At 55.0% G+C, this 22,209-nt stretch overlaps 1 protein-coding gene across 11 annotated transcripts in view; it reads left to right on the top strand.

Annotated features, from left to right (window-relative positions):
- Positions 1–22,209, top strand: part of MAD1L1 (mitotic arrest deficient 1 like 1) — a 315,176-nt gene that overhangs the window by 220,401 nt on the left and 72,566 nt on the right. For 10 of the 11 annotated variants that reach the window (XR_003436929.1, XR_003436928.1, XR_003436930.1 and 7 more), the window contains one exon: positions 10,659–10,749. Coding sequence is in view for 8 of the 11 variants with exons in the window: in XM_027125595.1 (XP_026981396.1) it covers positions 10,659–10,749 (91 nt within the window). In the remaining 3 variants the exon portion in view is untranslated. Of the gene's footprint in view, positions 1–10,658; positions 10,750–17,350; positions 19,133–22,209 lie in introns of those variants that run through there. The other variant, XM_027125599.1, reaches the window with a different exon arrangement.

Raw genomic sequence — 22,209 nt, 5'->3', positions numbered from 1 at the left:
CTAATCAGAGCATAAAATAATTTCATCACTTCAAAATCCTCCTCACGCCGTCAGTTTATAATCGCCCACCTACATACCCATAATCCCCTGGCAGCCACTGATCTGTTCTCCATCCCTACAGTTTTGATTTTTTCTCAGTAATGTCCTATAAATGAAATCCTACGATTTGTAATCTTGTGAGACTGGCTTCTTTCACTCAGCATAAGTGAGATTCCTCCAAGATGTTATCTGTATAAAGTTCATTCCTTTCTGAATACCGTAGCTTTCGACCAAGTTTTGGAACCAGGAGGTATGGGTTTTCCAGCTTTGTTGTCCTTTTCCAAGATCGTTTTGATTTCTCTGACATCTTAACATCAATATTAAGTCTTCCAATTCATGAACATGGAATGTCTCCCCATTTATTTAGTTTTTTTTTCATTTCTATTAGCAATCTTTTGCAGTTTTCGTTTCGGTGTACAAATCTTATACCTCCCTGGGTAAATTGATTCCTAAGGAGTTCGTTCTCTTTGATGCTCTTGTAAATGGAATTATTTTCTTAGATTTGTTTTCCACATTGTTCATTTCCACTGTATAGAAATATAACTGATTTTTATTTATATTGAAATACATTAATCATTCCAGCTGAAGGTTTGTCGACTCTGTTGATCTTTTCAAATAACCAGCTTTTGGTATTGTTGATCTTTCTTACTGGTTTTCTGCTCCCTGTGTCATTGTCTCTAATCTTTATTATTCTCTCCCTTCTGCCGCCTTTGAGTTCAGTTTGCTCTTCCTTTTCTAGTTTCTTAAGGTGTGCAGTTAGGTTATCGATTTGAGATCCTCCTTCTTTAATGTAGTCATTTAAGGCTATCGGTTCCCCCAGAACACTGCTTCCACTGTTGTCCTGTGTGGTGTTTTGTTTTGTTTCCTCCAGGTATTGTCTGATTTCCTTGTGATTTCTTCTCTCGTCTGTTGGTTGGTTAAGGGTCTGGTGCTTAGTGTTCACCTATTTGTTCTCCAGTTTTCCTTCTATTATTGGGTTTTACTTTCAGCCCATTGAGTTAATTCCATGAGATCAATAAATTTAACTTCTAAGACTTGTTTTGTAGCCTAACATATGTAGTCTTTTCTGGAGAGTATCCGTGTGCACCCTGCAAGAATGTGTCCTCCGCTGTCGGGTCTAGTTGATTTACAGGTTCCCAAGCGCCCTGCGTCCTTGTTGTTGTTGCTCCTTTTCATAGCTGGGTAATAGTCCACTGATGGACATGCTGCCGCTGTAAAAAATGTATCCATTCGCTTGTTGACGGGTATCTGTGTTGTTTTCAGCTCCGGGCAGTTGTGACTAGGACTGCTGTAAACATGCACGTGCGGGCTGTGTGTGGGCACAAGTTTCCATTTCTCCAGGGTAGACACGCAGGAGTGGAATTTCTAAGGAATGCATGAAGTGCGTGTTTGGCTTTGGAAAGTGGTTTGCTGGGTGCTTGAACAGAATTGTGTGAGAGTTTGGGTGCCTCCTTGTCAGCGCTTGCTATAGTCAATATTCCTATTTTAGCCCTTCTGCTGAGCGTGTAGTGCATCTCACCATGGTTTTCTACTTGTACTTCCCAAGTGGCTACTGATGTTGAACACCTTTTCATGTGCTTAGTTGCAACCTGTTTAACCTTTTTGGTGAGGTATCTGTTCAGATATCTCACCTGTCTTTTACCCAGTTGTTTTTTGGTTGTTGTTTTGTTTTTTAACCTATTGTTGAATTTTGCAAATTCTTTATGTGTATTGGATATGTATTTGTCAAATATGTGCTTCGCAAATATTTTCTCTTAGTCTGTACTTTATATTCATTATCTTACCGATGTCTTAAAACAAAAGTTTTAAATTTTGAAAAAGTCCAATTTATCAAGTTTTAGATGTTGAGTCTGAAAACTCGTTGCCTAGCCTTGAGTACCAAAGGCGTTATCCTATGTTTATTTCTTAAAATGTTCTAGTTTCACATTTTACATTTAAGTTTCTGATCCATGTTCAGTTAAATTTTGCGTAAGATGGAGGTTTAGGTGAAGATTTACTTTTATTTTTTGCCTAAAGAAGTTTAACTGCTTCAGGACAATATATGGTAAAGGCTATCCTTCCTTCGTTGAATTGCTTTTTTATGCCTTTGTCAAAAAGCGGTTGGGCATATTTCTCTCTCTTCCTGGATTCTCCATTTTGCTGTATTGATCTAAGTGTTTATCTCATCACCCCTGTCTTGACTACTGGTAACCTTGGGGTAAGTTTTTAAAATCTGGTAGTGTGACTCCTCCGATTTCATTCGTCTTTTTCAGAGTTGTTTTAGCTATTCTAGTTCCTTTGACTTGCCATATAAATTTTAGAATTGGTTTGTCTATATCTACCCAAAAAAAATCCTGCTGGAGTTTTATTGGCATTGAGTTAAATCTTTACGTCAGTTTGGGAAGAATTGACATTCTCCTTATGTTGGGTCTTCCATTCCGTGAACACAATACGTATCTATTTATTTACATCTTTGATTTTTCGTCAGCATTTTGTATTTTCAGTATACAGACTCTGCGTGTTTTATTAGATTTATACCTAAGTATGCCTTGTTATATCAGTTGTAAATGTTGTTTGGTGTTGCCTTACTATTATATAGAAATGATTGATTTCTGAGTTGTTCATCTTGTATCCTGCACCTTAACCGAATTTACTTATCAGTTCTGTGAGGGTTTTTTTGGTCTTTATTTTTGGTTGGTTCCTTGGGATTTTCCTGGGCAGGTACCCTTATCTGTACCTTGTCTACATCGGTTTTATATCTTCTGCGAGTGGGATGCCTTTGGTTAAGACTTGCAGACTGGCGTTGGGGTGAGGAGGGCAGACATCTCCGCCTTGTTGCTGGTCTTGGAGGAGCACCTAGTCCTTCACCGTTAGTTAGCTGTAGGTTTTTTTGTAGATGTATCAGGATGTAGCAGTTCCCTTCTATTCTTGATTTGACTTTGATTCTTATAAAAGTTTATCATGAGTAGATGTTGAATTTTGTCAAATCCTTTCTTTTCCCTTGAATAGATTGATACGATCGTGTGTTTTTTCTTCTTTAAACCGTCAATATGGTAGATTACATTGATTTACTTTTCAGTGTTGAGCCAGCCTGACATCACGAGATAAAGCCCCCTTGGCTGTCATGTAATGTTCTTACGTATTGCTGGATTCAGCTTGCCAGTGCTTTGTTGATGATTTTTGGTCCATTTGTGAGGGATACTGGTCTGTGGGCTTCGTCTGTTGTTCTGTCCTTTTCTGGCTCTGTCTGAGCGTAACGCTGGCCTCACGCAGCAAGCCGGGAAGTACTCCTCGTCTTTTCTGGAAGAGACTGTGAAACCACGTAGGCCTGGGTATTTCTGTTGTGGAAGGTCTTTAGAAGGGTCGGGTGGTGGGTGCCTTGTTGGGCGGCTTGGCTGGACCGAGGGCAGCTGTCCGTGTGGACGCGCTCCCGCGGAGCCTCCCGCTCCTGGTGCTGCCGCTCGGCCTCGTCTCGACTTTTCCCTTTGCCGGTCTCGCTGGAGCCTTACAACTTAATTGGTCTTTTCAAAGGAACAGTGTTGGGCTTCGTTCATTATCCTCGTTGTTTTTGTGTCTCAATTTCATTGATTTCCACTCTTTATTATTTCCCTCCGTCTTCTTGCTTTGGCTGTATTTTTCCCCTTTTTTTCTAGTTTCTTAAGGTGGAAGCTTAGATTATTGATTTGAGATCTCTCCTGTTTTCTAATATAAGCGTTTAAGGCTACAGATCTTTTCTAGGCACTGCTTCAGCTGCATCCCACACTTGCGATCTGTCGTGGTCTCATTTTCATTCAGTCAGGTTGTATGGTTTTCGGTTTCTTTAATTTGCTCATGTTTGTTAAATGCCTCAGGAACATGCTGTGTCTTGGAGAATGCTTTATCTGTACTTGAGAAGAATGAGTATCCTGTTGCATTGGGTGGTATGTTCTGTAAGTTCCTGTTAGATCCCATCGGTTGACAGTGTTGTTCAGTCCTGTGTGTCTTTGCTCGTCTTCTGTCCACAGTTCTAACTCCTTAGCAGGAAGCTTTGAAATCTCCAACCATACTTGTGGGTTTGTCTGTTTTTCCTTCCAGGTCCGTCATTTTTCGCTTCATGTATTTTGAAGCTCTGCTTTTAGGGACGTGTTCATTTAGAGTTATTGTGTCTTCTTGGTGAATAAACCGTTCTACATGTTTGTCATTCCTCTTTTTTGGGGTGGCCACTGTCTGGTTATCTCCTGAAGTCTCCTTTGTCCGGTGTTAATACAGCCACCCCAGCGTCATTCTTCCTTCCCTCCCTCCTTTCTTTCCCTTCTTTCTTGCCAGCTGTTCACTTCGGAACAATTGCTGGCTTACAGGAGAGGTGCCCAGATGGCACAGCGCGCCTCACACGCTGCTCACCTTTGTCCCTCATTATCAACATCTTCGTCTCCCTGGTGCGTTTGTCACAGTCAAGTCACAGTCAACTGGTCTGCGGCCTGCGTTCAGCCGTTCGTTCACCCAGCAGCGTCCAGCCCAGGGCCCCACCCTGGTCTCAGCCATCTCATCCCCCCGCCTCCCCCGCTCTCTGCCAGTTTCTCGGTCTTTGTTTTCCGCGACCTTGGCCGTACCAGCATCCCCAGCCCACGTTTGTCTGACGTGTTCTGCGACGAGGCTGACGTGTGGCTTTTGGGAAGATGCTGGGGTTTGGGGTTTCATGCCTTCTCATCGCATCAGATCCGGGGTACGTACTGTTAACAGTTCCTGCTTCACTTTCATTTCACCTTCTGTCGTCAACGGTCAGGAGGGACCAGGACACTCTCTCGGCACCGAGCTCAGCGGTCTCCAGCGTTTCGCCTTCGCAGAACCGCTGTGGCCTAGTGACACGGCCCTGCCCTCCACTCTCACCACTGTCGCCCTCAGCGTCCTTGTTTCTGGCAGCTGCCTCCCGCCCCACCCAGCCTCTGCCCAGGAGCCCGTCGGTCCGCACGTTTTTTACGTGTTTGTTCCGGCAGCACCTTCTCAGTGGCTTATACAGCACACTTACTTTCTCACGGTTCTGGAGGCCTGGAGCCTGAGGTCAGGGTGTTGGCAAGTCTGGTTTCCCCTGAGGCCTCCCTCTTAGCCTGCTGACGCCTTCTCGCCGACCCCACCCCGAGGGCCCCACCCCGCCCCGGCCTCGTCTGACCCATCGCCCTCCAGAGGCCCACCTCCAAATATCACACCCGGGGTTGGGCTCCAACGTGTGAATCTGGGGGACCCAGACATTCAGTCTGTAGCAGGACACCCCCCTCCTCGTACGAGCGGCTCCAGAGCTGGTGCGGTCCATCTCCCCGCGCTCAAGCCTCTGCTGCAGGCGCAGGACAGGGCCAGCGATGCCTGCGGAGAGCCCAATGCTGGGGACACAGAGCAGACCGTCCGACAGAGGGATGGCCAGGCCCACGGGGACAGAGCAGCTGTAGAGCCCTGAGCAGGCGGTCGGGGAGGAGGCCAGCAGGCAGGGTGTGGGGCCCGGGACCAGAGGGCGGTCAGCCTGGGCGAGTGGCCTCCCAGCCCAGCTGCTCTTTGCTCAGCGGCGCCTCTAGTTCCGCCCACTGTCCCCTCCAGCACTGGGGGCCTGACCCCTGGCACCCTACCCCCGCTACCCTGGGTTTTAGTTCTGCAAAAGCAATCATTCTTCCCTCAGAAGTTTTCCAGGGTAGTTGGTACATTCATTGCAAATGTTTTTTTAGGGAAGATAACAAACACCCCGCTCTCGCTGATTTCTCCTGACACACACACGCGCACGTGCACACACACACGCGCGCACTCACACGCCTGCTTTGATTGGCTTCGTCTTCTCGAGAAATGATCTGGGATGTCATCCAGTTTATGTAATACCCTCAGTGTTTAAAAAACTTGGAGTTAGTCAATTTCAAGACACTTAATGCCAGACCTGATTGCTTTGAACACTTTGAAGGCAGACCAGCATTCTGAGATTTGAACAAACACGCACACACACTCATTCATTCGTCCTCTCCCCCGACCCCTCGGTGAGATAACAGTTCGCCTCAAAGGAGGACAAGGAGAAGAAAGCGCCCGTTTTTAAGATGCACAAGTAGTGCTGTTGACGTGGTTTGCTCTCCGACAGCTGGGATGGGTTCTAGCTCGCCGCTTATTAGGAAGTCTGCTGGCGCGTACGTGTGCTTATTTGAGTTTAGACCGGAGAACTTTGGCTCACAAGCCTTCAGAATCCATAATACCTGTTTTAAGAGGGGCCTTGCGGGGCTCTCACGCAGCCTGTCCCTGAGATGCAGGGTCCTTCTCCAGAAGCGGCTTCCCGGCGGTGGCCTGGGCACTGACCACCACCTCCCCCCCAAGCTCACGGGGATGCCTCACCGGGGCCGGGCGGGTCACACCTCCGAGTCGTCCCTCGGAGAAGCACTGACCTAGAGGGTAAGGGCATCGGCCCTGGAGCCCGACTACCGGGCTCCCTAGCCTGGGTACCGGATGGGCCGCTTCCCTGCGGTCACTTAACCTCTGTGAGCCTCAGGTTCCCCTGTGAAAACTAGGGGGTGGCATGCGAGCTGTGCGGGGCACTGGCCTCACTGGGCGCCAGAGACTCTTCCTCAGTTCCCTGCGATGCTCGCAGCCCTGCCCGCACCTGCAGCTCAGCACTGCTCGGGCGCTTCTGCGAGGGACAGGGTGACCTGTCAAAGGCACGGGTGCAGCGTGTGTCTTCACAGTTGTAGGCTGCACATGTTAAGTGTACAACTGGATATACTCTCTTTCTCTCTCTCTCACACGCACACGCACACGCACACACCCATGGAACCATTACCACACTCAAGATAGTGGGCCTGCCCTTCGCCCCCAAACGTTCCCTCTTGCTCAATTATAACCCTGCCTCCCCCTCCTCCCCTCCGCCATCCCCAGGCAGCTGGTACCCGTCTGCTTTCAAGCACCGGGTGGCGGTGGGCACATCACGAAGCTGTGTGTTATGGGAGCTGTGCAGTGTGTCCTCTGGCCTCTCTCTCTCTGAGCCTAGTTGTCTTGAGCCAGCACGTGCGTGTCCCAGCAGTTCGCCCTTTCTCTCTGCTGAGCCTTATTCCCCTGTGCGCATACACCACTGTTCGCTCATGTACGCCCTTGCTGGTGGACGTCTGGTTTGCCCCAAGTTTTTGCTGTGGGAATGAAGCTACTTTGTGTTACACACCGAGTCCTTGTGTCCTTTCTTTTCTCCCGGAGGAACACTGCAGCGTGGGATGGCTGGTAGTTGCGTGAGTAACTCTTTAAGAAGCTGTCTTCCAGAGTGATTGTACTGTTTCATGTTCCCGCTGCCGGTGGACGGGAGGTGTGGCTTCTCCTCGCCAGCACTTGGTGTGGTTGGTCCTCCCCATTTTAATCCTTCTGGTAGATGCGAGGCAGCGTCTCACTGTGGTTTAAGCTTTTGTGTCCCTATTGACTCACGATGTTGGGCACCTTTTCACGTGCTTGTCATTGTATATCTTCTTTGGTAAAATGTTCAAACTTTTGTCCATTTTTTATTGGATTACTTATTGGCTTGCTGTTGAGTTTGTAGAGTCCTTTATACAATCTGGATACGAGTCCTTTATCAGATATTGGCAAATCTTTTCTCCCATTCTGTAGCTTGTCTTTTCATTCTCTTCATGAAGTCTTTTTTTTTTTTTTGGTACGCGGGCCTCTCACTGCTGTGGCCTCTCCCGTTGCGGAGCACAGGCTCTGGATGCGCAGGCTCAGCGGCCATGGCTCACGGGCCCAGCCGCTCTGCGGCACGTGGAATCCTCCCGGACCGGGGCACAAACCTGTGTCCCCTGCCTCGGCAGGCGGACTCTCAACCACTGCGCCACCAGGGAAGCCCTGAAGCTCTTTTGTTAGTGCACGAATGTTTCAGATTGTTCTGTTCTCTTGGTCAGTTGACCTCTTTATCATTATTCTGTTGGTGTCTTCATGGTGAAAGTGCCTTTTTGTTGGTGGCATATAATTAATTGGGTGCTGCTTTTTCATACGTTTTGATGGTCTCTCCACCTTTTAATTGGGGTGTTTAGACCATTTACATTTAATGTGATTATTGTACGGTTAGGTTTGATCTTGTCATCTTATTTTCTTTGCTGCTTGTCCTGTCTCTTCATTCCCGTTTGCCTGTTTTTCTGGCTTCTTTTGAATTGCTTGGGTGTTTTGGGGGGTTTTTTTGGGTTTTTTTTTTTTTTTGTGGTATGCGGGCCTCTCACTGTTGTGGCCCCTCCCGTTGCGGAACACAGGCTCCGGACGCGCAGGCCCAGCGGCCATGGCTCACGGGCCCAGCCGCTCCGCGGCATGTGGGATCTTCCCAGACCGGAGCACAAACCCGCGTTCCCTGCATTGGCAGGCGGACTCTCAACCACTGTGCCACCAGGGAAGCCCCACTTGGGTGTTTTTTATACCATTTTATTTCCTTTTTTGGCTTTTTGGTTGTAACTCTTTGTTTTTTTTATTTTAGGGGGTGCTCTGAGGTTTTTAATACACATCTTTCACTTATCACCGTCTCCCTTCGGGTGATACTGTACCTTTTCACATATATAATATAATCTCACAGCTGTGTGCGTCTGTTCATGCAGCCTTCGTGCTGTTGCTGTCATAAAGTTTACGTAATGTTTATGTCTGGAAACCCCAATATGTTTTTTATTAGTTTTGTTTAAACGGTCAACCTCTCTTAAAAATAGTAATTTAAATATTTCTAAAGGATGTAAATAATATGAAAAGCCATACTTCTGCCCACGTAGCTGAGATTTCCGTTGCTCCTCACGCCTTTGTGTGGCTTCTCCTTCCCTTCTGCCTGAGGATTTCCCTTGACGTTTCCTGTAGAGCAGGCCTGCTGGTGATGAATCCTTTGGTTTTGTGTGTCTGAGAACATCTTGATCTCGCTTTTGTTTTCAGTGGGGATAGAATTCTCGCTTGACATTTTTTCATTTCTTCTAGTATTTTAAGGACTTTTCTCCTCCTCCTCGCTTGCAGTGTCTCTGCTGAGGAAGCTGCTTTGCTGCTCTGTGGGTAACACTTCCGTTCTGCGGCTGCTTGTGGGATTTCTTTATCACTGGTTTGGAGCAGCCAGATCGTTTGTGCACTGGGGCTGTTTTCTTCATGTTTCTTGCGCCCGGGTTTGTGCAGCTTCTTGGGTCTGTGTCTTTATAATTTCGTCACATTTGGAACCTTCTTGCAGTATTTTTCTGTCCCATCCCCACCACCACCACCACCACCACCACCGCCACCGCAGGGACTCTAGTTACACGTAAATTCACCTTCGTGAAGTTGCCCCGCCGCTCAGCAATGCTCCTTCCAGTTTTAAAGATCGATTTTCCTCTCTGTCTGCTACTGTGGATATTGTATCGCTGTGTCTTCAAGTGCACTAAACTTTTGTCCTGCAGAGTCTAGTCCATCATTAATATCATCCAGGACTTTTCATCTCAGGCATTGCAGCTTCCACCTCTAGGAATTCAACTTGGTCTTGTTTATATCTTCCATACGTGTCCTTAACTGCTGAACAGTAGACTATTATTCCTTTGTTCCAGTAGCTTTTAATAACTGTTTCAGTGTCCTTAGGTGCTGATTTCATGTCTGTGCGGTTACCCTGCACGGGCGACGTCTGTGCGGTTACCCTGCACAGGTAGTGCCTGTGCAGTTACTCTGCACAGGTAATGTCTGTGTGGTTACTCTGCACAGGTAGGTTATTCTCTTCATTGTGGATCAATTTTCCTGCTTAACGCCCAGTAATCTTTGATTGGATGGCAGGCATTGTGAGTTTTAGGTTGCTGGGTTCTGAACGTTTCTGTGCTTGTATAAATCTTGCTGAGCGTTTTTCAGGGATGCACTTAGGTTTCTCGGGAAGAGTTTGGTCCTCTCAGATCTCGCCATTGTGATTTGCTGGGCCAGCCTGGAGCAGGTACCTCCCATTCCCGAGCCAAGACCTTCCTGAATTACCCATGAAGCGTGAGTTTTCCATTCTGGCTGGTGGAAAAGGCTCTGTTCCTTACCCTGTGTCAGTGCTGGGCACTGCTTCCTTGGCATTTTTTAATTTTAAGTCATATTAACACGGTTGCTATAAAAAAAATAAATTTAAAAAGGAAGACAAAAATCGGCGCCTTCTTACGACGAGCTGCAACCTACCCGCATGGCTGCTTCGGCCACTGGCCTTGCTTGGCCTCTGGGCCTTCGGGGCAAGAGCCTCCTTCTGTACCTCGTCCGGGTGGTCCCACAGCCTCCAGCCACCAGCTGCGTCCACAGTGCACGTAGAGCTTCCCTGTCTTTTCGTCGTGCTTGGAGACTCTCTACATGTCGTTCTCTTGACTCGCGCGACCCCTCCGGTGCGCGGCACACTTGTGGGGGTGGACTGGTGGGCACAGGACACGTGCAGGCCCACCGTGCCACCCGTTAGTTCTCCTCCCTGCTCCCTTCCGGTCGTGGTCAGCGAGGGCCCCACCTCTGCCCGCGGCAGAAGCTTCTGCACCGGAAGAGACGCCTTGGCTGCGCTGCCCCATCCTGGGCTTGTGTTTTACAGTTTTTCCTTAACGTCATCTCTTCATGTCACATTTCTAGAAATATGTACTTGGCAACGAGCCTTTTAACCATCTTGTAACCTTTCCCCTTTTCCTCCCCAGAGGGCGGGCTACAGTGGGGTTCCTGTCATGAGTCTGCTCTCCTTGCAGGTTGAAGGTTGAGGAGCTAGAGGGGGAGCGGAGCCGTCTGGAGGAAGAGAAGAAGGTGCTGGAGACGCAGCTGGAGCGGCTCACCCTGCAGGTGAGCTCGTCCGGGGCTTGCCCTGCCCTCCTGTTTTCTCCTGGGTTTGGCCCGAGGTTCCTGCACCCCAGCCATCCCACTTTCTAGCTGACCAGACTAGACTAAACCGGGGGCCTGTCCCCCACCCAGGCCCCTGGCTGGCCGAGAACACCCGTCCCGAGCCACCAGAAGGGACAGCCTGCCCCGGGTGGTGCTGCCCCCAGCCGCCCGCCCCGTCCGCTTTCTTGGTCTCCGTCTCGTTTTTCCCGACCGCTGGCCGCAGCGAGCCCACAGCCTGACCTGTGCGTCACCCGTGGCGGGTGTGACGGGCGTGCCCCCTGGGAGGAGATGCCGGCAGAGGTGCTGGGCGGTTTGGGGTTTGTATCCCAGCCAGTCCGCATCTGCCTGCAGCTGGGAAGTGGGGTTTGCTACTTGCACTGTGTTGCTTTTGCTTTGTTTTTCGTTTATCCTCCTGTCTGCGTTGTCACGGCAGGAAGCCTGCAGTTACTGATCACCCAGAGCTTGGACAGGCCAGTGATTGTGCGCTTGGCATCTATTAGAGGCAAATCAAATCTCCTTTTTATTCCCGATTCCTGGAGATGGGAAAAGTGACAACCCTGATAAAACGAGGCTGTGAGCTGCAGCTGGGCCGTACTCCGCTCCAGGACCTGTCACCTTGTACCATTTTAAATGGGCCGCAGTCCTGCTGGGAGAGCTGGGCTGCTGGCGGATGAACCCCCGGCCGCCCGTCAGTGGTGCCGTGTCAGGGCAGGATGGGGAGTGTCTTTCTTGGTCCTTAGTTGAGCTCTGCCTGGGGTCACGGCTGATGGCTTCCCAGGCCTCTGACTGGGGCTCAGTGAGTGCTGCCGAAATCCATGTTTCCTTTTTCCTGCTCCAGGGCTTCAAGGCCTGTCACGAGGAGCCTCAGTGGCCCTTGGTGATGGTGTTGAGGGTCAGACCAGGTGAGAGGTGCAGTGAGCACCGTCAGTGGATGTGGGGCGACGGGGCCGGTGTTGGGGGCTCCCAGCTCAAGCCTTCCTATGTGGGAGGTTCGGGCGGGTGGTGCCCGGCCCAGTCCGCACTCCGCGGGTGGGGTCAGCGACGTCGGCCGTGTCCAGACTCCTGGGCCCCGCATGGACCTCACGCAGTGTCAGGGCCTGGCTGTGCATCCTGGAGCCGCTCACGGCCAAGGCGGCAGGTGGCATCCGTGTCAGCTTGGGGAGGGCACGGGTCAGTATCTGCGCCCTGGTGTGGCCTGGCTCTCGGCATGCAGGTTTCCGTCCCACGTCACAGCCCCTTCTCCGTGTGGCCAGTTCCAGCCTGAGCTCCAGCAGGAGCCTCTGTCCCACGTCACAGCCCCTTCTCCGTGTGGCCAGTTCCAGCCTGAGCTCCAGCAGGCTCGCGGGAGCACCCCCGCCCCGGCACAGGGCTCGCTTCAGAAAGGTCCTTGTGATGGTGGGGGCCAAGTCCTGTCTCCTGACTCACCATCTCAGTCACAGGGGCCACAGGCCTCTGCTCCGTGGGCCCTGGGTTTTCTCCTTAGGCCTCCTGTATCTGTGCCCACCCACACTCCTGGGGGACGTCCTGCTGCCCCCTTTCACTGACGAGGAAGCTTCGCTCAGAGAGGTTCAGCACTTTAGTCACGGGCACCGAGCCCCAAGGAGCAGGGCTGGCCTTTGAACCCAGGGCCGTTGTCTCCTGAGCCGCTCCCCCGCCCCCCGTCGCCCCCGGCCTTCACACACTCCTGACCCCTCACCCCACCTCCCTGCCCTGCTCCTTGGGCTGCACCTCTGGTGGCCCGGCCACCATTCCCAGGTGAGCAGCCTCAGCTCCGGGACCACCGGTCTCCTCCCCCACCCCGGCCCCCCCCACCGCCCTGCCTGCTGCCCCTGGCCTGGGTCCGTCGTATGATGCTCTGGGGCGAGGAGAGGTGTACGCCCCCAAGGCTGAGCGGACGGGTCACCGCCGTCGCAGCGACAGTTCTTGTCTGACCGTGCCGCCAGAGAGACAGAGTTTGCCCCAACGCCGTCCAGCCCGGGCGGAGCGTCCATGGGCAGGCCCTGCCCAGGAGGCAGGGAAACGGGCGGATTCAGCCCTGGAAGGAGGATGCCCACCTGCACCCTGACCCCTCAGGGCAGACAGAGGGAAACCACTGGGCGTCCTGGTCCTGGTGGAGTGGACCGGGAAGACCTCATGTCTGGCTCAGGGAGCCCCGCCAGGTGGCGCTGAGATGGGCCCGAAGGGGACCTGGGCTCGTGGAAACCGCGGAGACGTAGGTGGTGCCCTGGGGGCACCGGCATCCGAGTCTGTAGACCTCGCCTGGAATCCTGCCCCTCAGCTGGGTGGTCTCGGGCATGTCCTGCTTTGCCACCCGAGTCCCCAGCACATCCTTTATAAAATCGGGGATGATGCGCCCACGTGGGGGTTACCAGGAGGTCACAGGCCACGTCTGACCACACCATTGTGAGGCCAAGACCTCGTCCCCTTCACCTCGGTCCCCGGGCCGTGGAGGCAGCAGGAGAGGGCAGCACACCCCTCCAGGTGGCCTGGCTTCCCCCAGGCCCCACTTCATCTGTGCGACCGCAGAACCGCGGCTTCATGGCCTGGGCAGAGTGGGAGGACACGGACCGAGGGGCCCAATTAGCGTGTAGCTCCCCCGGCTGTGTGTTTATCCGCGGTGCTGCCGGTGTAATCCTTATGCAGGTCTCCTCTCCTCTCTCCCCCTGGAGGAGTCTTCAAGTTGGGCTGCTTCAAGGAAGATTGATTGAAATCCACTGCAGTTTGACTTAATTGGGAACATATGCTTGGAGAGGGAGCTCGACTAGTTAGAACTTTTTGTAATTAGTTCACAGCTGGTTGGTGAGACAACCGCGCCGGTTACCGCTCAGAGCTGAGTGCACGCCTGCCGGCCTGTGCCCACTCAGTGCCTGGCGGGCCGGGAGGGGAGGCTCCTGGGCCCTCCGCCTGTGGTGCGTGGCCTGTCTGGGTCTTTCTGGGGGCCCTTGGCTACTCCCACCTCATCTATCCTAAGGTAGCCAGCCGTCAGGGAGACGAGGCCCCCGTGTAGAGATGGGGAAACTGAGGCCACAGCTAGCCGTTTAGTAGAGGCAGAGTGCCCTCCGGTAAAGACTGAACTTGGGCAAACCAGCTGGGACTCTGGGCCCGAAGCAGACTCAGGGAACACGCTCCCTGTGCCCCCCGGGCCTTTCCCAGTGGTCCTGGTGGGCATAGGGCACTGCCCGGGCGCGCCCACCCCTCCCGCCCTCGGTCATCCCTCTTCTTAGCGGTTGGGCACTGGGCCTGGTGTTGGCTCTGTCCCTCCCCAGCCGTGGCCCTGGTCTCAGTCTGCTCGCCTGGACGTGGAGCTGACCCCACCCCCCTGCAGGCTGTCATGGGGAACGCGGTGACGTGCCTGGCACAGAAGCACCGCCGCTGCCGCTGTCGCCGCTCTTACCTTGATGATGCCACACGGTTGCCCATGTTTAGCTTCTCGTGGGCCACGTTTGGGGCTGTCAAAGCAATGAGCCGCCTGGCGCTCCCGGGGTGCAGTCCTGAGGGCTAGACGCGTGGCAGCTCTGGGCCTGGCAGACGCTCGTGCCCCCGGCAGTAGCCCCTCTGGTGAGGAGCGAGCTTCGCGTGGAGGGGGGTGAGGTTGGTCCCCCTGGCTCGCCCTGGGTCCCGGGTGGTGGAGCCGGCATGCAAACTCAGCCCTACCGGTTCCCCCATCATGTTACGAACAAACCGTCAAACGTACGGCAAAGTTTGAAGAGTTTTACAGTAAACACCCATGCGTCCCCCCAGGTCCTGCTGCACACACTCTCCTGTGGCTGCTGTGTGACGCAGCACCTCTCTACCCCCTTCCACCCACCAGTACTTTCTCTTTTCTTAATGCATTTTAAAGAAAATTGCAAACATCTGTACCTCTAAATGCTTCAGCACGCACGTAATTAAGCAGAATTCATCTCTGGGCTTTGCGCCCCCGTCCCAATGTCCCTCGGAGACCGTGGGAGGAGCCCCTGCACCGGAGCCTCCCCTCCCAGTTCCCGCCCTGCCTGCTTCCGTCCCGCGGGTGGGGCTGCCCCAGCGCCAGCCTGTGGCTCTGCTCAGCCCAGAGACATTTCAGATGAGTGTCTCTTTTTGGAAATGGAGTGGGGTAGAAAATAGCCGGGTTCCCTGTGATCAGGAAGCTCGCGGTGCCCATGGAGCCTGCCCTGCTCCCGTCCCTGCGTCACCAGGCAGGAGCGCTGTCTAATCACAGAGTCTACCAGCCTCCGCGTCCTTCCCTTTTCCGGAATGTGGGGGGCAGCAGGGAGCGGCCTTCACGGCTCTTGACACCTCGTTGCCCTCGCCCCCGGTCCCTGGCCCACTCGCCGCACCACAGACCCCCTGAGCCCCGCTGGCTCCCCCACCTGCAGGTTCGCCCTTCCCAGCCCGCACCCGGGGGGCAAACTAGTCAGTCCTTGGACCTCAGTTCCCTCCCCCACCCCACCTGTTCTCACCTGCCCTCACCTGCCAGGGAGCCCTGAGCCCAGAGCAGGCCCAGCCTCTGCTCCTCGGGACCCCTCTCGCCCTTGGGTCCTCTTGCTGCTAACCAGGGCCTTGAGCATGTCCTGCCCCCGGCGATTTCCTGGTGGCCTACTGCCCATGCTTCTGGAACGTTCTCTGGGCGTTGCTTCCTGGAGGGGACAGAACACTGCGGGCCATGGTGCTGGGGATGCCCGGCGAGGGCTGAGTCCCAGAGATTGTTCCTGGTTCCAGTGAGGAAGGCTCATCCCCTGGGACGATGTCGCCCTGAGCACCTGCGTCCTCGGTGCCGGCTGAGCGGCCAGAGGGCAGGGGTGTGGGCTGGACGGCGCCGGCGGCGGCCACAGCGCGGGCAGCACTGATGTTGCCACACGCACCACTCCCTCCCGCTGGCTGTAACTTGGTCACGGCTCCTTGCTGACTGCACGCGTGGGGCACCACTGACCCTGACCCTGCCTACGTTCTCACCTAACGGCCACGGGCCCTGAGGCAGGGATGCCATTCCCACTGAGCAGATGAAGCCCGGGTCACAGGAGCCGCTGGTCTGCCACACGGCGGGAGGTGACACGGTCACGTCCCCCAGCTCCAAAGACCCCGGCCCCTGCCCCAAGTTGCGCTCCAGCTCCCCAGCGGAGGTCCAGGCCTCCCTGCCCAGCAGCCCCCATTCTGCCCTGAAAGCCTGGGTGGTCTGTGTGAGGACCACAGGGCCGGCAGCCTCCACCCCGCAACCCCGCCCGCCATGGTGGCGGGACCAGAGCTTCCTAGAGTCAAGACCAGGCTGCCCTCCAGCCGGCTTCCCTCCCCAGGCTCCACGACCTGCTCTGTCTGCCCCTGGGCCCTGCCCGTCTGCGGGACCCAGCTGTGGCGTCACCCCTCCTCTGGGCTGTGAGCTGAGTGCAGTGACCTCGCCTGGCTCCCAGCCGGTGTTCTTGGGGCACAAGGACGCCAGGGCACATGTGGGCGACTGCAGGGCAGAGCACCCAGGAGGTAGGCTCCAGAGGACACACGTCCCGATGTGACTTCCTGCTTCACAGACACTGGGCCCTGGGCGGATGCTTCACCTCCCCCCCGAGTCCCAGCTCCTTCGCGGGGAGCCCGAGGATGGGATGCCTGCCCAGGGTGGCGAGCGTCAGGCCAGTCGCGCACAGAAGGCGTCTTGTCTGGCTCCTCTCACACGGTAACTTCTTCGCACTGGTGGGTTTATTTCCCCTAATACGTATTTGTACTGCCCGCCCTCCTTTGAAGTCAAGAGTCTGTTTTCAAACTGTTTCTGCAGCCTGCTTTTGGGTCTTTGAGCATTTGGGAGACTTTTCCCACTGATAGGCAGGCGCTGTTTGTTTTTAACATGGCGTGTGGCGCATCACCGTGCGCGTGTGCCATGACGTATTAAACCCTGACAGTTAACGGGAACGTGCTCGTGAGCAAGGCCGCGGCGAGTGCCCTACACGTGGAGTCTCCAGTGTGTGCGAGTCTGTGTGTAGGAGAAGCTTCCAGAAGGGAGAGCGGGGTCAGTGGGTACCTGCATTTATTTCGGCAGCACTGCCAGACAGTCGTCTGAGGGCCAATGGGAACCGTGTGGGACGTGTCGTAGCACTACCTGTGAGGGTGCCGGTTTCCCTACAACCGTCAGACTTCTAGATTTTTCTTGTCTGGTAGCTGAAATGGGGTAGTTCAGTGTAGTTTTAACCTTCAGTCTCCTTATCATAGATGAGTGAGGATTTTTAAATCTGTTTATATGTGTTAATGTTCTGGTCCATTTTTCAAATGGATTGTTGGTTCTTGTTGGTTTTTCGGAGCTCTTTGTATATTAAGGAGTGGAGTTCATTTTAAGTTGTGAATATGTTTTCCCAATTTACCATTTGTCTTTTGACTTTGTGCTGTTTTTTTACCAAGCAGAAGTGTTTGGCTTTTAAATTTATTTTATACAGATGCATGTATTGCCTTTTCCTTTTTAGCTTCTGGGTTTTTGTTCATGTCTTTACCTTTCTCGTGTCAGGGTATAAAAGAATTCTCTCATGGTTTCTTCTGATTTTCTGGTGGTTTCATTTTTTACACTTAGATCTGATTGATTTGGAATTTTGTTTTGATTCTTTACAAGGTGGGAAGTGTGATACCTGCCTGTTTTTTGGAAGAGGCTCTTCCTGGGACGCCTGGACCACTTATTGAAAGCCTGTCTTTTCTCGCTGGTGTGAGGTCTGCCCCCTCGTGCGCTAGATGCCCACGTGTCAGGTCGCGGCCAGGTCTCCGTGATCTCCTGCCCCTGTGACTCTTCTTTATCAGGGTTTTCCTGGCAGCTCTTGCTTATTTTTATATGAACTTTGGAATCAGCACATCCAGCTCCCCCACCAGCCAGCCTAGAGCTTGCCGGCTCTTGTGAGGAGCGGAGATGAAGGTCGGGCTCGGCCGCCTCCTGGACACACCCTCCCACAAGGACGTCGCTGTGTCTTTCTGTCTGTTGGGGTCCATGTCCCCTGCGGGAACAGCTCGCAGATGTGTATCACCCTGCACGTTTCTTGTCGAATCTGCTTCTCAGTGTCTTGTCTCCTTTGTTTCACCATCAGTGGGTCTTTCCTTGAGTGTCACGCACGCAGATGGGGGGCCGCCTCTGAGGGTCGTAACCTCCTTACAGTGCCACGTACGCCCTGCGTCCGGCTGCACTGGGCCTGGGGTCCAGGGGTCCCAGGGCCTCGCCCACCTTCCTCAACGTTGTATGTAAAATAAGACACGTAATGGAGGAAAAGGCCCAGCCCTCCAGCCCCCCGAGGCGGTGCCAGGCTGCTCCTGTCCGTTGGAGCCGAGGCCTGAGAAAGCCAGCGCACTGCTGTGCGTCTGTGTGGAGAAATGTCCACAGGCGCGGATGGCTGTTGATTTTCTCATGCAACGAATGACGTGTCCTGAATATTAAGCCCCTTCTCGTCCCGTGGGCCTCAGGGATGCCAACTTCCTGACTCCTTGCTGGGTGCCACGGGGCCCGGGGGTGTCATCGGGCCTCAGAACCCAGACTGCAGGCCCAACCCCGAATTTGCAGACAGGTCCCACTGAGCCGCTGAATTGGGCTCTTTCCACCCTGGGACCTCCGCCGTCTGGTCCGGCCCTGCTCCACCACTGGCCGTACTCAACACACAAAAGGCTCGCGGCACAGCCAGCGAGCCACCGCCGGCCTCGGGCCGCTGTCGCGCGCGGTCACTTCAGCCTCGGCGCTCTCAGACTTGGCCGTGATACCGCTCTTCACCCCTGTGTGGTCCTTGCAAAGTGTCTAGATGGGAAAGATACGGACCCAGCTCTTTAAAAAGCCGGAAATTAGGCCTGCTGAGAAAGGACGTGTAACGGTCGTCTTCAGGCAAGTCGAGTGTTCTTACCGCTGATCATGGGGCATCACAGCTGCAGTGAGGAGGGTGGCAGGGGCTGGGGCGCACCCGCTTCTGCCCGAGGGTCCCCTCGCCCTCCCTGGGCAGTGCCCTCGCACAGAGGCAGGAGGTCCTTGCAGACGGAGGACAGCGCAGCCCCCAGAGCTCCACTCAGCCGTGTACAGCTGGGCAGCCCAGCATTGGGACAGCCCTGCCCGGAAACACCCAGAGCCCCGCAGGGCAGTGCCAGGAGCAGACTGTCCTCCTGACTCTGGGCCCAGCGCTTCTCCTGCTACACCCAGCTGTTCTCACAGGGTCCGTTCCATTCAAGGAGTTTCCGTGCACAGGACTGGGATGGGAGACACAGAACCTGCTCGAGCTCTGGGTTCTGTCTCTTCGGGATTGTCCCCAAAGTTGCAGGACACGGGCCCTGCCCCACACGCCAGGTGTCGGCCCGTGGAGCGTTCGGCTTCACGTGCCCCTTTAACAGCCCGTCACCCACTTCTGGAGAGCCAGCATCCCGGATTTGCGTCCCAAACTGCTCCTGTCCCCTCGACACCGGATGGGGATCTAAAGTCCGCCATTGGGTCCCCTCTAGCCCACGTCCTCCTGCCGTGAGGGAGCTCACTCTCCTGTTCCTGCTGGCTTTGCCCCAACACCTCAGAGGGGCTGCGTCACCGGTCCCTGTGTAGACGTGCTAGGTATCAGCCTGGGGGTGGGCCATCACCTGGCCCCTCTCCTGGGGTTCATCTGCACTCGCTGTGTCAGCTCCCTGACCGTCTTCCGTGATCACATCTATTTGGACAAGATCCCACTGTTCCACAAAGAATTCCTGGCAGGTGATACCATGATGTCTGCAAGAAACAGATCCCAGACGTTCTGGCCGTCGGGCCTGAGCTTCCTGGCAGCCCTAACGGGAAGGGAAGTCTGGCCAATTAGCCTCTTGTAGCAGGAGGTTTTGTGGAGGGGGTTTGTGGACAGACGCTAGACCCTGAAGGCACTGTGTCAGACGGGACCGCACAGTGTGCCTCCACAGGTACCGTAACTGAGTCGTGCAAGCGGCTTTGTTCACCACGTGATCCAGCAATTCTGCTTCTGGGCATGTGCCCCGAGGATGTTTGCACACCTGTGTCCCAGCAGCCAAAAAGTGTCCATCGATGGGTGAGTGGAGAAACAAAACGTGGTCCATCCACACAATGGAATATCACTCAGCCCTAAAAAGGAAGGAAACTGACACCTGCTACCACATGGGTGGACCTGGACACAGAAGGACAGATACTGTGTGATTCCACTTCTGTGAGGTCCGCCCTGGAGGAGCCAGGGTCACAGGGATGGAAAGTAGGGGGTGGGGGCCAGGGCTGGGGGAGGGGGAGGGCCAGTTAGTGTGTAATGGGGACAGAGCCTCAGTTTGGGAAGATGGAAAGTTCTGTGGACGGACGGTGGTGACGGCTCCACAACAGTGGGAAAGTACTTAATGCTGAGCAATACGTTTAAAAATGATTAAGATGGCAAGTTTTATTTTACCACAATTCAAAAAACCATGTTTTTTAAGGCTTTGTTTAACATCTTCTGATATAACTCAGAGGCCTGGCGGGAGAAACACAGAGCCCGCGTCCATGGCAAGGGCGCAGGCGCCGGGGCTGCTTGGCCCTCTGTCTGCCCTCACCGGCCAGGTGCACGCCCTTCACCAGCTGGTCCTGCAGCTGCCGGCCCGACCCACGAGGCCCCCCACTGCCAGCTCCTACGGCTCAGGGTGGATTTAGGGTGCCCGCTATCGTTTGCTGTCTGTAGTGGGGAGATCGTGACGGAGCTTCTGCTCACCCGCGCATCTGAGCAGGGACACGGGTCACTCGGTCGGTAGGCTCAGAGGACATTGCTCTGGAATGGCGGGGGTGGGGCAGGGCCAGAGCAGCGGCCTCCAGACTGGCCAGACGAACGACAAAGGCGTGTTCCTCCTCCTTCCCCTCCTCTTCCTCCCAAGAGGTCCCAGGTGCCCGGGCGGCGGTGGGTGCTGTCGGGGCCTTGCTCACAGCCCTGATGTGACGGCAGCGTAGGGAGAGGCTCAGCCTGTGGCCAGAAGCGGTGGGGGGCCCTGCTGGCCGGGGAGCAGCTTGGCCAGCTGAAGCAGGCCCCCTCCCCGGCCACATGGTCAGTGGCTGCACCTCCCCACTCAGCCATATCTGCTGCCCCCCCAGCCCAGAGTCTTGCCAAAGCCACCACCGGAGCACCCCACCTTGCTGGGCCTGCAGGGTGGCCCCATGGCGGCAGCAGGGGGCGGGCAGTGGGGCGGGAGGCCCTGGGAGGGATGGGGCCCCCGAAGCTGGTCTCCGGCCTGAATGGCCGCGTCGCGCCTTCCTGCCGATGAGAATTGTCTTCATTCCTTCTCTGCGGGCTGTTTACAAGCGTCTCTCACAGTCAGTCCCCTGCTGAAGGACGCGGGGTGGGACTCGGCAGGCGATGACTGTCCTGTAGTTGGGCTCTGCTAACGGTTCCCTGTCTGCTGATTAGAGCCCGAGGTCGGGAGCGTTTGCGGACGAGTGTGGGCAGCCCGCTGGCACAGGAGGAGGAGGCACGTGTGGCCTCACCTGGCCTGGGACAGGGTGGCAGATGGGCCGCTGGACCCTCCGGGGGGCCCTGCTCTCTCTCCTCGCTTTTCCCGCCGTGCCCCCCACCTGCGCAGTGAGACTGGTGGAGCCCTCAGCTCTTGACAGACGTCCCGGGAACTCGCCAAGCCCCGCGCCCTGGAGTTGATGGGCCGGGCTCTGGCTCAGGTTGGCAGGACAGAGGGTCTCCGGGTCCCTGTGTCTGCCCGGCAGGTGGGACCTTGTTGCATCCATGCAGAAGTGGCCTGGCGGTCTCTGCCATTCCCTCCCAGGTAGGGGGCACCGACCAGCCACTGGACAGCGCCATCTTCCGTCCACCTGTCCCTCTGCCACCCTGGGGGAGGCAAACAAGGGGGCTCCTTGGGACGTGCGGGGCAGGCTGTCCTGCGCCACCGCCCCTGTGTTCCCGGCCCGTGCGCTGCGGCCTCGGGCGGGGTGTTGTCCCCGCTCCTCCTTCCTGAGGGGATCAGGTTTGCACTGGTGGTTTCCTGTGGCTATCTTCTGATGTCTCCAGAAGGCCTGGGTCCTCGGACATGTGGCGTTCTGGGCTGCCTCTGGAGGGTGTGAGAGGTACCCATCAAGATATAGCCCAGATTTTACTCCATGGTCATCGTGGGTGACAGTCACACACCCAGCAAAGTTGCATGCAGTTTACAGCTGTCTTCACATCCACTGACCGTTTGATCTTTCCAGACTTGGGAAGGTGAGCAGTAGTGTCCCCATGTTATAGGTGAGCAAATTGAGTCTCAGAGAGAGGGAACGGCTTGGTCAAGTCTCAGAACTAGTACAGGGTTATCCGTGTTCTGGGCAACGGAATGCCAGCCCCAAGGACCACACGCTGGGCCACCTCCTGGGGGCATCTTCCTGGCACCTCAAGGGGAGACGGAGGGGGAGCCAGGCTAGGCTCTGGGGTCAGGGCTGAGGAAGGGCTGGGCCTCCGTGGCCCGCCCCGCCCCACCCCACCCCACCATCCCGGGATGGTGGCATTTTTCCTTTTTCCAGCTTCC

Source organism: Aethalodelphis obliquidens, unplaced genomic scaffold, assembly GCF_003676395.1.
Source record: "Aethalodelphis obliquidens isolate GAN/ISIS:26980383/991018 unplaced genomic scaffold, ASM367639v1 scaffold30, whole genome shotgun sequence".
NCBI lineage: Eukaryota > Metazoa > Chordata > Mammalia > Artiodactyla > Delphinidae > Aethalodelphis > Aethalodelphis obliquidens.
The sequence above is the reverse complement of the archived record's forward strand: the minus strand, read 5'-3'. Positions and strand labels throughout refer to the sequence as shown.